Below are 14,270 nucleotides of genomic sequence, written 5' to 3'. Positions count from 1 at the left end.
GTGCAAAACTTGAATTAAATCGGCCGCTCGCCGTGTGGAAAGCCTCGTTTGGAAAGTGTATAAAATCGGACGACATCCGTGGATTGGGCATCAGTTGAATTCTGCAGCAAAAGCAAAGTGACTCAGCACTTAAGTGAAAAATCAAATCAAAGTTTTCTTCGTGTTCAGTGTTCAAGTGAATTCTATCAAATCAATACAAAATGCCTTGCCCATGCGGAAGTGGTAAGTTTATAAGGATCAACACCAAGATGTATTTTATATAAGGTGACGTTGTCATCACAGTTGCTCTCTTTTGAGGTAGCTTTTTGACAGTTTGATGGCAACGCCTCTCTATCTCTCTCTCTCTCTCTCTGAGAGTGAAGAGAGAATATTAGCTAGGAAGAGGAAGACGTCACCTTGCATCTTGATCTTATGTATATTGCTAATCAATGCTAATTATGGAATTTTTTTTTTTTGTTCCCTTTAGGTTGCAAATGCGCCTCCCAGACCAACAAGGGTTCCTGCAACTGCGGAACTGACTGCAAATGCGGCAGCGATAACAAGAAGTCCTGCGGCTGCTCCTCCAAGTGAAGCATCAATGGTCCAGCTTTTCTAAATTACGCCTAGAATCTAAAATAAACACCTCTATATACATATATATTATTCACCCACATTCACAGACACTTCCTAATTGAACGTCTGATTCTCACAATTATGCAATAAACCAAATTTAAACTCAACTTGCGCTGCGTCATTTCTAGCTTGTGCAATTTTTCAATTGTAGATTGCATTTTCTAGGTCTTGTCGTTTTTTACTGGCCTCACTCTTTTCTCTATTTCACGCTGTCTGCTTTGCAGCTTGTGGGAAATTTGAAACCTTTTCCCATTTGCTTGCAGTGCTTTTATAAAGCTGTCGTTGCAGCATTTAGTTTTTCTATGTAAACGTCAAGTACACATTTGGCCCGGTTAACGGCCTACAGAAAAATTAGTCAAACAGATAAGTTAGTCAAATAAATAAAATGAGGAATTTCCCATATTTTTTTATTTTTATTTTAAAGAAAATGGATCACATTATTTATTTTTTAATCTCTGCTACTAAGTACCAATATATGAGGAAAAAAATAAAAAAAAAAACAAGCATCAGGTATTATTTTTTTCTTTTTAAACAAAATTTGGAAAGTTTTTGTTTTGATTTAAAAAGATTTATTTGACGACTGTATGTACATAAATTTATAGAATGTTTCAAGGAAATACCTGAGGAAATTTTCCATATTTGTTTTTTATTTGAAACCAACCCAATGGTTTTTTAAATTTAATTTTAAAACTTGAGCTAATAGTCATTAGCACCTGTAATAAATGTGGGGACAAAAATAAGAAAAAGAAGATAAGGTACATGCATATTTGCAAAATAGAATACCTTTTTTTTCTGCTTCTTAAGAATAAATTGGCAAACTATATGTATATGTATAGAACGTTTTTGCTTAACTGTCAAACTGTAAAACAATTTCTCCGTACGTAAATAATGCTTTTGATGAAAAATTGCGTTGTGTCAAACATTTCGTGAGTCATCAGAGCAACAACTGACATTTTCCAGTTGTAGAAACTTAAACTTTAAAGTGTGCTTCAAGGTAGGAATAAAACCTTCGCGCTATTCTATTTCCATGTTGCAAAAGGCCGATGGGCCGAGAAGTAAGTGTACCCCCTTTAACCTTTTGCGCAAAACAAGTCAATGGCTAAGGTAAGCATTGCTTATGTACATAATTATATATATATATATATATATATATATATATATTTTAACATATATACATAAATGGCTGAGACGCAGTTAGGCCATAAAATAAAATGAAAATCAAGTGGTAGCTTTAACAAATCGCTTTTATTATCTAAGACTAAAAGTAAATTGTAAGTAGGTCTCATTACTGGCACAACCGTATCTACACACATATAACGGTTATCAGTTGAAGAACAATGATAAAATGCGAGAGTGAGAGAGAGAGAGAGAGAGAGAGAGAGAGAGAGAGATAGTGATATAATACAGGCGTTGTGTAAATAAAAGTATCTTTTACTTCGTTTATACGAGCAAAAGCAAATGCCTGTTGGATGATAAAGTTAAGGGTTAAATATGTTTACAAATTGTGAATTTTCGTTGCAAATAACAGGTAATAAATATATTAGCTCCTTTTCATTATAAATTTACAAAGTTTCTGGGTTTTAAAACATTTTTTCCTTTACTTAAAATTTACTTTTTCAAAAATAATTTGCTTTAATATTGGAAAAATATGTCTAAAAACGCAAAAATTTCATTTTATATTTTTTTGGTGAAAAGAGGTTATAAATCACATACAAAGTGTAAAATACATATGGAAAAGCATGGGTTAATCGCTAAAGTTGAACGTGTAAACGAGACTACAATGTATATAAATATGTACGTATGTATATTTATGGGATTATGTGTTTGTCTATTTGATAACAATATTTTGTGTTAGCCGCTTCACAAAGTCGACGTTGAGAAAATTGGCCATAAGTGTGAGAACAGATTTTTTGGGCGGTCGACAATGTCGTAGACCCGCCTCCTGACAGCAAACATTCGGAAAGCAATCCAACGTGGAAGTGCAGGCCTTGGGATGCAGGTCAAAAATAGGCGGTGGTGGAGCTGTGCACTCCAAGTACTCCGTCACTGTGAATGTTGAGGAAAAACAGTAAAAATCACAAATAAGAAAAAAAAATCAATTTAGGCAAGCCGAAGATTTGATACCCTTGCAATGCTCTGTATTTAATTTTTAACTGAAAATTGGCTATAATAGCTATAACTTTATAGCTTTATAGTGATTAAATTAAACTAAAATTTGTGAAATTGGTAGAGGTATGAATCTCAGAAAACAAAAAGTTTTCCGACAGAAGTTTGATTTTCGACTGCTTCGACTTTAGTAAAATCTAATCAGAATCAGAAGAAAATACAATAAACGTAAGCTGTAAAATTAGTTAAGATATCTTAAAAACAAAGAGTTTTTCAAACAAATATTAAATTTAAGACTAATCATTCCTATGGTAGCTCTATAGTGATTCAATTTTAATAAAATTAGAATATGTGTACTTTATGGAATCTCCACTTGAACGCATTCCACATTTCTGAACAAATTTATAATACCCTCTGCAAGGAAATTAAAAAAGGAGCTTAACTCACGATAGTCAAAGGAACGCTTTACGGGCACTGGGACCGTCTCCAGCTCCGGCTGAGAGGTGCGACAATAGCGTCGACGTCCGTCCGGGCAGCAGACACGTGGCCAGCAGTCCAGGTCCGTGCGACATTCCTGCACATCCCACCAGAGTTCGGCCAGAGGACGCGTTGGACATTTGCGTGGAATCAAACCGAGTATGGCTAAAAAGGGAAAATGATTAATGTCAGATCCTTGAGGTAATTTAAGGCAATCAACTGACGGGCATGAGATGCCTCCTCCAGTGGCTTGGCAATGCCCGAAACACAGCTGCTGGAGCCGAAGATGTCGCAGCAGAGTTCGTCTCGTTTCCACACAGCACAGTCCAGGTCCGTCTTGCAGATCTTTGGGAACAGCTGGAATCGCACCTCGTGCTCCTGTGGACAATTGAAACGCTGACGCAGATCGGCGGCAGCCCGTTTACCCTTCTCCTTATCATTGGAGCTGCCCACGGCGCTGGGAAACGTCAAAGTGGGCAACGCAATGCGGAATGGACCCTCTGTGGATCGAGTGGTTGTTGTTGTTGCTGGAGTCGTTGATGTTGTTGTAGTTGTTCTGCTGGAAGATTTGAATCCAGGCTTAAGTGCCGTCTTCTGTTGCTTGTGATAGCCAAGTTTCTCCTCCTTGGAACTGATTGCCGTTGAGTGTATGAATTTCTTGGGAGGATGAGGTTGCTTTGTGGGCGCACTGAGAGAAACAAGACTCTGTTGCCCGAAGCTCCAGAAGCTCGGATTGAAGAAATTGAAGCCATTGGCCAAGCTTGGACGCGGCGCTATGCGTGTTAAATAGATTGGGATTAGTCAACAATGGTCATTACCAGTTCTGCTCCAAATAGCAAACATTGCAAGACAACTAAAGCGCAGTTCCCGCCACCCAATAAAAAATAAAATAATAATGAAATAAAAGCTAAAAGTGAGCGTTGGTGCTGGAGCGAAAAGAGATCCCGCCAAAACGGCTAAAATACTCCTCCCCCCCTTGCCCACTTTTGCCTGTTGCCAATAAAAATAAAAATACGAATATAAATGCCCATTCACCGTTTGTACTCGCACTCTCTTAACTGGCAAACTTATTCCCTTACAAAAGCTATAACCATTCACTCATTAAATTTATAGTGAAGAAATTAAATGAAATCACACAATGAATTGCCTTTAACAAGTATTTCGATTGGAAATAATGTGTCTCTTTAAAAAATGTATGTCTTGTCCTTAAAATTCATTCTGCATTCAAATATAATTCATGACGATAAAATAAGCTTTTTTTCCTCTAGAAAATTTTAAGCCTCAAGTTTTCACTTGTAATCAACTCCTATTACCGTTATTAGTATAAAACAACTCTTAAACTTGATTCTGAGACCTTTCATTTACTTGTAAAAAATCATGTCAAATTGGACAAAAATTTTGACTTGCAAAAGTTGCTAGGTCAAAGGTCTGATCAACTTTAAGCTTTCATAACTCTGTCAAAACCCGACCGATTTTTAAGAGGGATGTCATTTTGATCTTGGTTGGGTAAGCGGTAATCTAATTACATGATATCCCGTAGCGAGCATTTTTCAGTTAAGGGCAACAAAAAGTTAACAGAATTAAAAGCTGAATACACAAAATTTAAAACTTTTGTAAAAGTATTTACATATTTTCAGACTGTGTCAGTAGATTGATAAATTGTTCAACAGATCTCAGCTTTCAGACCGAGCTCTTAATTATACACGGTGTAAGCAATAGAGGTCTAAAATGTCTATCTAGGCAGCAACTAAATATATTTGTATACATATTAGTTTTAACGGGAGCGTGTAACACAGATAAATCACAATCGCAATTGCAAGCGAACCTTAATGCAATTACAACCGTTTCAGCTTTGGGTTTTTGGGCTCAGGCAATTAAGGCCTAGTTGGAAATACGTATCAAGTAGTGCGACCCCATTGCCTTGATTAGCTACATGAGCAACGTCTTAAATCATTTCAATGACAAGTGAAATAAAACACGTAAAAATTCGCGCATCATAAAGCGAGCAAATTGTGAGTTAAGTTCAAGGCGCGCATATTCAAATTTATTGCCGCTGAATGTGTTAAAAATCTATATTCTTGATAAGGGCAATATATGATTTATGAATTACACCTTGAACCGAGTACACAGCATTACATTTGCATTTAAATTTGAAAAAGACTTGAGTTCCAAGTTTCTGGCCAAAAAGCTTATCAAGGTCTCGTTTGGTGCAGCTACAACAACAGTGCGAATTTGAAAGCTCTGTCGCTGCGACTGCGTCGTTAACGGCGGCGTCAGCGTCAGCGATTGCTCCAGTTATCGGCACTGACAATGCATAATTATCGATCGAACGAGCTTGTTTACTCTGCGCATTCAGACAACTTCTCAATCAGCGCAGTTGTTGTTGTTATTGTTGTCGCCTTTACCAATCTTTTTGGCCGAAAGCTAGGTCAGTGCCAGAGCCAAGAGTAGTTTACCTTAGCAGCGGTCAGACTTTTGGTCCAGTTTAATGCAATTAACTCCTGCCAAATCAACTCACTTGTTGTAGTCGTTGTTGTTGTTGTGCTGGTTGTTGTGGTTGTAGTTGTTGATGTGGTGCTGCTTTTAACTGGTCTGCGTCGCATAATCACTTGATTACGCCTGCGCTTGCTTTGCACTCGAGTGTTGTTGTTGTTGCTGTCGATGTCGCTGCCTCTGCCTCTGTCGTCCAGTGCAGTCGGTGCAGCATCAAGCGGCAGCTTGTATTGTGCAACACCGCGAGATCTTTGGCCGCGGGAACTGATATGGACAAAGGCCTCCGTTTGTGTTGCATTTGTTGCCGTTGCATCATTTACCGTGCTCACAATCAAAAAGCTGCTTAGAAGTAGCAACAACACTGGCAATTCCATTTCTTATTGAATTCAACTGAAACCAGGTCACAAAACTTAACGAGCGTTTTAAATTTTAACAGCCCATCAATGGAATTTGATTTACCACTTGAGTTTTTGTTTCAAATGTTAAAAGTCGCGAATTTTAATTATAGTTCAACATTTTCACATCCAATTCATTTTTCCCACCTCTTTTCTTTGGCGACTCTGCAAATGTGACGCGTTGTTTAGGCGTCGAGCAACCGAATCCAACTCATTGGACGAATGTGCAAAAAGTTAACTTTTGGCCAAGTTAACACAACACTACAGACCAACCAGCTGAGACCCGATCAGCGTAGGCACCTAAGAGAGTGAGAGAGCGGTAATACGAGTTCGCTCTTTACCAACAGTGGGCCACTATACAAACTGGTTTTATTTTTGGCGCTTGTTTACTTTTGCTCAAGAGCTGACTGAATGCAGCCCCTTTGGATGGATTGCATACCACCACTAACCCAATATTATAGAAATGAGGAAGTAACAAGGAGATAGAGAGAGCGCATTCAACTAACTTCCGTCATTTCAAGTGACATGGGGGACATGCAATAAGGATACAAATCTGTACATGTAAAATTAAAAGACATTTGTTTACTTGTTACTTGTTATGGGTTTAATCAGACGGAGATTTAAACGAATAACCTTCGTAGAAGGCAACAACTACAAGACAGGAATTACGCTTGATTTGAGATTGGGGCACTTAATCCGCTCTTGTGTGATTTGACTCGGTTGTATCCTTTTATTGATGATATATGATCCGGCATTTTCTTGCACTTTCCTTGTTGCTTGTTTATTACAGATTACAGATGATTCTGGGTGTGTTGTCATTTAAATCTCCCAATGATTATATTGTTGTTGCTTTGTTGTTGCTGTTGCTGTCGGCATATTAATATACGTAGTCCCCATAAAGCGACTGCTTATATTAATATGCCTATTTGTTGTTCGACACACTTATAGCATGTCTAACTTTGAAGCGGACATTTAATCCAGCTGAAAATCAAAACAATAGAGATAAGTATTTGTTTGAAATCGAACATATGTAAAAAGATTAAGTTACCTTCTTGAAGCCAATATCGTTGGCGTATTCCCTGAAGCACTGACGGCAAATGTTCAGGCCGTATTTACGGATCAGACCGTGACGGTTCGAGCAGGCGCGGCTGAAATTGAAATAAACACAAAGAATACTCTTTTAATAGGTGCCCATTGTATGCCAGAGCTGTCACTGTTAACTCAATAACATTGCATTAAATTGCATAGCTGTCGCTGCAGCAGACTGCACCATTCAATATTCAATATTTAAATGGCAACTGCCAGCTGCAACATTTGCTTTGGCCGCCCTTTATTAAGGAAAGTAGTTTCAACACATATTTCCGTACTCAACCGGGGGCAAAATTACATTGAAGCATGGAATTTGCACTCCACAAGCAAAAATACAAAAATACAGAAAAACATATGCAAAGTGTGTACTAAAAAAGTTGGAACACCATGCGAATTTTGGGCGTGCTTAACCTCAATTACTCAAAGCAAATCAACTATGCAACAAAATACAACTCAAAGAGCAGGCATACATGCAAATTATACAGCTTTCGATGTACAATTTAACAATCTACACAATATTTACCAGCATCGGGAGCCTTGGCCGTATTTACGGGGATGCGAGTACCAGAGAGTAGCGAAACCCATGTTGGCGTCTACGATGGAAAAATCGAAAAGAAAGAAGAGGGCAAAAAATGGCTGCTTGACACTAGAACTGTCATTCCCCAATGTTGCCAGCTTTTAAGAAAATCAAATGTTTTCCAGCACTACAAATTATTGAATGTTGTGTCCAGTGCTGCCATATGTTAAAAATTACTACAGCTTGGAAGCACTTGAACATAAAAACGAATTTAAATTTAAATTTGAAATCAATTTATTAACTTACGTCGACAATAAATTAAAAACATTAAAAATAAAACGGCTGCGCAGAATTATTTTCAACGACCACAACTTTAGCACTTTCTGTTGGAAATTGTGGCGTCTCAACTGGTTCCATACCGTCAAGCTCACCATAGTTAATGACTTCGTAATCTGCATTCTCAATTGGCATTTGCATTTGTACAAAATCGGGAGCTTCGCAGAACTCATTGGGATCTATCTCAACCATTTCAAATTGCTGTTCCGATATAACGGAAGATGGTGGCAAATGAGATAACGAAACAGAGGAAGTTTCAGCAACAAACTCATTGTCGCTGTTCTCCTGCATTTGCTTAGCCTTCAATGCAGCTGCGGTTTCCAGCTCGAATTTCTGCATCTGCATCATCAAGCGGGCATTCGCATCCAAGTGAGAGTGACGGGCCCGGACATGCTTATCACGATCACCACGCTGACGGAACGTTTTGGTGCAGAACGGACAATCGTATGGTTTTTCACCAGTGTGAATCCGCTGATGATTTTTCAAGGCATCAGCACGATAGAATCTCTTGCCACACTCATCGCACTCGTAACGCCGCTCGCCCCGATGGATGAGGCGATGCTGGTAGAAGACGGAGCCGGTCAGGAAACGCTTGCCACACACCAGACAATGATACGGTCGTTCCCCCGTGTGACACTTTCGAATGTGATCATTGAGATCCGGACGAATAGTGAACTTTCGGCCACAGTTCTCCTCCTGACAAACGAAGGGCTTCACACCTGGTAGCACTCATTGAGCATCATTAAAATACAACGAATGTGACAACTAAGACTCCACTCACCCTGATGGAAACGCAAATGTTGCCACAAATGGCTTGACTGTGTGTACGACTTGCCACAAATGTCACACAGATATTGACGAAGTCGCCCCACAGTAGTGGGATTCCCAACACTACGTATTTCCTTCTCTCGTTTCTTCTTATTCAGATGCTTCTCCTCATAATGCGGCTGGATCTCATGGGCATACTCAAAGTTGATGGCACAGAACTCGCAGGGAAGGAGCAGACGTTTGCCAGTCTCGCTGAGACGCGGAAAGTAGTGATAACAACTGTATCTGTAACAAGATAAAATTGCATTCCATATGTTTATTATTTATATCAAGGAAACAAACCGAAACAAATATAGGTTACGGTTTCGGTTCCGGTACGTCCCGAAATAACTATTTCGGTAAAAGGCTCTGTTTCAGTATTTTTCTTTCGGTTCCGGTATACGTAACGGTAAAACAAATCAATTTTGAAACATTTTCAAATGTTAAGATGTCGTTTTATAATAAATATGACATCGAAATAGATAGCTAGACCTAGAGCAAAAAAAATGTTTTGAACGTATAGAAAATTGGTTGATAAATGGCTAAGAATCGAAAAAATATCAAATTTTGATATAAAAATTGATGATAAAAATTTTAACGCTGAATTAATTTGGGGGCCAAATCATGATCAAAATGCTATTCCGCTTGAAAATCGGTCAAGTTTTGATAAAGTTATGAGAGATCATAGTTTTCGAATAAAATGTCAAGGGGTATGTATGGAAAATTGGATGATAGATGGATTAGAATCGAAAAAATATCAAATTTTCTAGATGATAAAAGTTCGAAAGCAAAATAAATTTAGAGACCAAACCATGATCAAAATGACATTCCGCTTGAAAATCGGTTAATTTTTGATAAAGTTATGAGAGATCAAAGTTTTTGAAAAAATGTCAAGGGGTAGGGATGGAAAATTGAATGTTAGATGGCTTAGAATCGAAAAAATATCAAATTTTGTAGATGACATAAATTTAAATGCAGAATCAATTTTGAGGCCAAATCATAAACAAAATGATACTCCGTTTGAGAATCAGTTAATTTTTGATGAAGTTATGAGAGATCAAAGCTTTTGAAAAAATGACAAGGGGTAGGTATGGAAAATTTGATGTAAGATGGCTTAGAATCGAAAAAATATCAAATTTTCTAGATGATAAAAATTTTAACGCTGAATTAATTTGGGGGCCAAATCATGATCAAAATGCTATTCCGCTTGAAAATCGGTCAAGTTTTGATAAAGTTATGAGAGATCATAGTTTTCGAATAAAATGTCAAGGGGTATGTATGGAAAATTGGATGATAGATGGCTTAGAATCGAAAAAATATAAAATTTTCTAGATGATACAAATTTAAACGCAGAATGAATTTGGGGGTCAAATCATGATCAAAATGCTATTCCGCTTGAAAATCGGTCAAATTTTTTTAAAGTTATGAGAGATCAAAGTTTTTGAAAAAAATGTCAAGGGGTATGTATGGAAAATTGGATGATAGATGGCTTAGAATCGAAAAAATATCAAATTTTCTAGATGATAAAAATGTGAATACAGAATGAATATAGAGGCCAAACCATGATCAAAATGCTATTCCGCTTGAAAATCAGTCAAGTTTTATAAAGTTATGAGAGATCAAAGTTTTCAAAAAATATGTCAAGGGGTATGTATGGAAAATTGGATGATAGATGGCTTAGAATCGAAAAAATATCAAATTTTCTAGATGATACAAATTTGAATACAGAATGAATTAAGAGGCCAAACCATGATCAAAATGACATTCCATTTAAAAATCGGTTAATTTTTGGTGAAGTTATAGGAGATCAAAGTTTTTGAAAAAATGTCAAGGGGTATGTATGGAATATTGGATGATAGATGGCTTAGAATCGAAAAAAATATCAAATTTTCTAGATGATAAAAATTTGAATACAGAATGAATATAGAGGCCAAACCATGATCAAAATGCTATTCCGCTTGAAAATCGGTCAAGTTTTTATAAAGTTATGAGAGATCAAAGTTTTCAAAAAATATGTCAAGGGGTATGTATGGAAAATTGGATGATAGATGGCTTAGAATCGAAAAAATATCAAATTTTCTAGATGATACAAATTTGAATACAGAATGAATTAAGAGGCCAAACCATGATCAAAATGACATTCCATTTAAAAAATCGGTTAATTTTGGTGAAGTTATAGGAGATCAAAGTTTTGAAAAAAATGTCAAGGGTATGTATGGAATATTGGATGATAGATGGCTTAGAATCGAAAAAAATATCAAATTTTCTAGATGATAAAAATTCGAATGCAAAATAAATTTAGAGACCAAACTATGATCAAAATGACATTCCGCTTGAAGATCGGTTCAGTTTTGATCAAGTTATGACAGTTTGAAGTTGGTCAGACTGCGGACTTAGTCATTTTACAAGTCCAAATCTTTGTTCAATTTGGCATGATTTTTTACAAAAAAATGAAAGGTCTCAGAATCAAGTTTAAAGTGTTGTTTTATACTAATTGCGATATAAGGAGTTGATTAAAAGTGAAAACTTGATATTAAAAATTTTGAATTTTCGAAATTTCAAAGGGGGGACCCTTGGCATCAAAATCAAATTTTGGTTAAAAATAATTAAATTTTCTAAACGAACAAAAATTGAATACAGAATGAATTATGAGGCCAAATCATGATCAAAATGACATTCTACTTAAAAATCGGTTCCGTTTTAATCAAGTTATGTGTTTTTGCTTCAAATAAAAAATATTTAAGCCAGAATATAGATAATTAAAAAAGAAGCTCATACGTTTTCAAATTAAAGTTTGGCGAGCAACTTTGTGTTTACTGATGTAACTGCGATGATTGTTCAATGTATCGATAAGATCTCGTGTTTGAAAGAATATAACTGAATTAATTCGGGCGCAGTTAGGTGAAAAAGGAATATAACACACATCTTTTCCCACTTACCGGTGCTCCTGGAGCAGTTCAACATTGGCAAACTTCAGCTCACACACGTTGCAGACAAAGTAACGGCTGGGTGACGTCTGTAACTGTTTTAATCCTTCGCGCATGTAGACACAGTCGGTCTGGTAGTGAACACTGGCTTCCTTGGCGGTGGTCATGCGCAGATCGCAAGCGGTGCACTCAAAGCGTCGCTCCGGCACATGGCTGGCCGAATGTACCAACAGGAAGGAGACATCGGCAAAGATAAAGTCACAGAACTCGCACTGGAGAACGTTGCTCAGAATGATTGAGGAGAAATATGCATTCTCCGAGTCTTGTGACATGTTTTCCAGTTGCTCAGCAACCGCCAATAGCTGCTCTCCCTCCACCATGAGCACGTCCAGCTGTCGCTTCAATTCCGACTCATTTTCCTTAACAATTGAGGATTTCTTGGTCACGACCATCGGCTGATAATGTACCAGGACATGTTCCAGCGCAAGTTTGACATCATAAAAGATGCGACCACAGAGATGGCATTTAAGCACGACGAGAAGTCCCAAAGCAGCCACTGACGTGTGCTGTACACTGGTCTGGGTGGGAATCAGGTCAAGAGCATGCTTCTCCATGTGTCGCACTAATCCCGAGGCATGGACAAACTTGCGATCACAAATGTTGCACTCGTTGGGACCCTTGGTGGATGACTTCTTGATCTTGGAGCTGTCGACACCCGTCTCCAGATCATACTTCAGCTCTTCCTTCATATAGCGACGTATGCGTACCTGATTCTCCACGATGATGCGTTCACTGGGTGGTTTCTTTGGTGGCACAGACGCCACTTTATCCGGTGGTGGTGCCATCTTTTGTGGAGCTACAATCGCCTTCTGATTCACATCGAATTCACAGCTGTGTGTCTGAAAAGCGGGTTGATCGAAGAGTCCACAGCAATTGGAGCACTTGATCACCTGCATCGCATTCGAAGGAGCAGCCACAGGTTGCGTGTACGAAGATCCTCCTACAGAAGCATCAGGATTAGGAACAGATCAAGTCGACGCTGGACTATACAAACCTAAAGGCTTCTTGCCGGCAATCTTATTGTTTGCTACAGCTAGAAACTCTCGCAATTTTTCTTGCTCTGCTTCTGGATCGAAGTCAACTTTACCATCGGCTTCCTGCAGTATTTGCTTTAGTGCCGGATCCGCCAATGTGCGCTCAACGGCATCTTCAGCCTGAATCTCAATCACATTACCAATATCAAAGAACTTGCTCAAATCTTCAAAGTTAACAATGCCATCGGACTCATTGGCCACCAGCACAGTGGCACCCTCGTGCAATTCTCCACTGCGATCCACCAAATCGGTTTCGCACTCGAACTCCGCCATCACGAACTCACCATCTTCAAACACTTGCAGATTCTCATCCATGATTTCCAAAATTGAAAAATAATACAAATATAGAAAAATAAAACAAAAATTCTGGTTTCAGTTGCGATGCTTCTTATTTCACAGTTCGACTTTAAATGAAAAGTCTGCTCAAATTCCTTGCAAGAATTCGTAATGTCAAAGGTGTTTTCTGTCTTGTGTCTTCTGTCACCTGCATGTCACTCAACACTTGTCACAATAATTCCCAGTGCACGACTATAAGATACCTTGTACTTTTCAACATTAAGCTACCCAATCGAAATTTAATAGAGAAACCAATTTTATATCCAATAATAATATCTTTCCTACTATTATGAATCCTAATACTTTTTGATATGATTTAAATTTTCGCGGTTCCCCGAATCCATACAACAATTGTTGATATAACAATTTTGGAGATAACCCTAGAGTGTAAAATTTTGTATTCAGTTCTAAATTATATAGAATTTATAAATTAATTTAGAAGTTTATTTAAAATGCCAATAAATTTTTTGAGACATTAAATAAATGCAAAAAAAAATCAAATACTTAAATTTTCTCAAAAAAATTTTTTTTGAATGTTCAAGCTATTTTAATTGATTGATATATTTTGAATAATTTCGTTTGAAAAATTCTGGTAAATAAATATTTATACTTTTATAAAATGTTATAGCTTTTATTTATCAAAGCTAAGTAAATGCTTTTTATAAATATTTTAGTTTTTCTCTGTTTTGCATAATTTGTTGTAATTTTATATAACTTTTCAGTTATTTCAATTAGTTCTTTGTCTTCGATAAGTTAAAATTTTTACATCTTTTTTAATAATTTGTTTATCAATAGCTCTTGAGAATTTAAATATATTTAATATGTATTGAATTTGCGGTCAATGAATCAATGGCAAGCTGGCACTTGGACTTGCGAGAATTCCAAAATCATAATATAAACTTTGCTTTTTAAAGAATAGTCACACTAAGGAGCACTTGGAGTATCCAGATTAACTAAAGTAAGCTCTACACACTTAACTATTTGTTTAAAATATTTATATTATATCTCTTGCTGGTACTTGGTGTGAAGTAGGCCAAAACTTGTCATTCTCTTCAGCACATATCAAGAGTTTATCAGTTAG

General features: G+C 37.2%; 4 protein-coding genes across 4 annotated transcripts; 1 reads left to right on the top strand and 3 right to left on the bottom strand.

The window, feature by feature from the left end:
- Positions 1 to 50: 50 nt before the first annotated feature.
- On the top strand, positions 51 to 719 carry LOC117792513 (metallothionein-1). Its single transcript, XM_034632686.1, has 2 exons — positions 51 to 222; positions 467 to 719. Exons 1-2 carry the CDS (start codon positions 201 to 203, stop codon positions 568 to 570), a joined length of 126 nt encoding a protein of 41 aa, XP_034488577.1. The 5' UTR covers positions 51 to 200; the 3' UTR covers positions 571 to 719.
- Positions 720 to 2,288: 1,569 nt separating this feature from the next.
- On the bottom strand, positions 2,289 to 6,531 carry LOC117789870. Its single transcript, XM_034629034.1, has 4 exons — positions 5,714 to 6,531; positions 3,420 to 3,968; positions 3,166 to 3,360; positions 2,289 to 2,658 (listed from the first exon to the last, which is right to left on the bottom strand). The coding sequence occupies exons 1-4, from the start codon at positions 6,060 to 6,062 to the stop codon at positions 2,441 to 2,443; spliced, it is 1,311 nt and encodes a 436-aa protein (XP_034484925.1). The 5' UTR covers positions 6,063 to 6,531; the 3' UTR covers positions 2,289 to 2,440.
- A 138-nt stretch (positions 6,532 to 6,669) lies between these two features.
- LOC117789872 (40S ribosomal protein S29) lies at positions 6,670 to 7,836 on the bottom strand. The gene is made up of 3 exons (XM_034629035.1): positions 7,696 to 7,836; positions 7,132 to 7,231; positions 6,670 to 7,064 (listed from the first exon to the last, which is right to left on the bottom strand). The coding sequence occupies exons 1-3, from the start codon at positions 7,755 to 7,757 to the stop codon at positions 7,056 to 7,058; spliced, it is 171 nt and encodes a 56-aa protein (XP_034484926.1). The 5' UTR covers positions 7,758 to 7,836; the 3' UTR covers positions 6,670 to 7,055.
- Positions 7,837 to 7,965: 129 nt separating this feature from the next.
- On the bottom strand, positions 7,966 to 13,444 carry LOC117792364 (testis-specific zinc finger protein topi). The gene is made up of 4 exons (XM_034632474.1): positions 12,814 to 13,444; positions 11,772 to 12,759; positions 8,807 to 9,078; positions 7,966 to 8,744 (listed from the first exon to the last, which is right to left on the bottom strand). Exons 1-4 carry the CDS (start codon positions 13,166 to 13,168, stop codon positions 8,017 to 8,019), a joined length of 2,343 nt encoding a protein of 780 aa, XP_034488365.1. The 5' UTR covers positions 13,169 to 13,444; the 3' UTR covers positions 7,966 to 8,016.
- Positions 13,445 to 14,270: the final 826 nt, after the last annotated feature.

Source organism: Drosophila innubila, assembly GCF_004354385.1.
Source record: "Drosophila innubila isolate TH190305 chromosome 3R unlocalized genomic scaffold, UK_Dinn_1.0 2_E_3R, whole genome shotgun sequence".
Lineage (NCBI taxonomy): Eukaryota > Metazoa > Arthropoda > Insecta > Diptera > Drosophilidae > Drosophila > Drosophila innubila.
The sequence above is the reverse complement of the archived record's forward strand: the minus strand, read 5'-3'. Positions and strand labels throughout refer to the sequence as shown.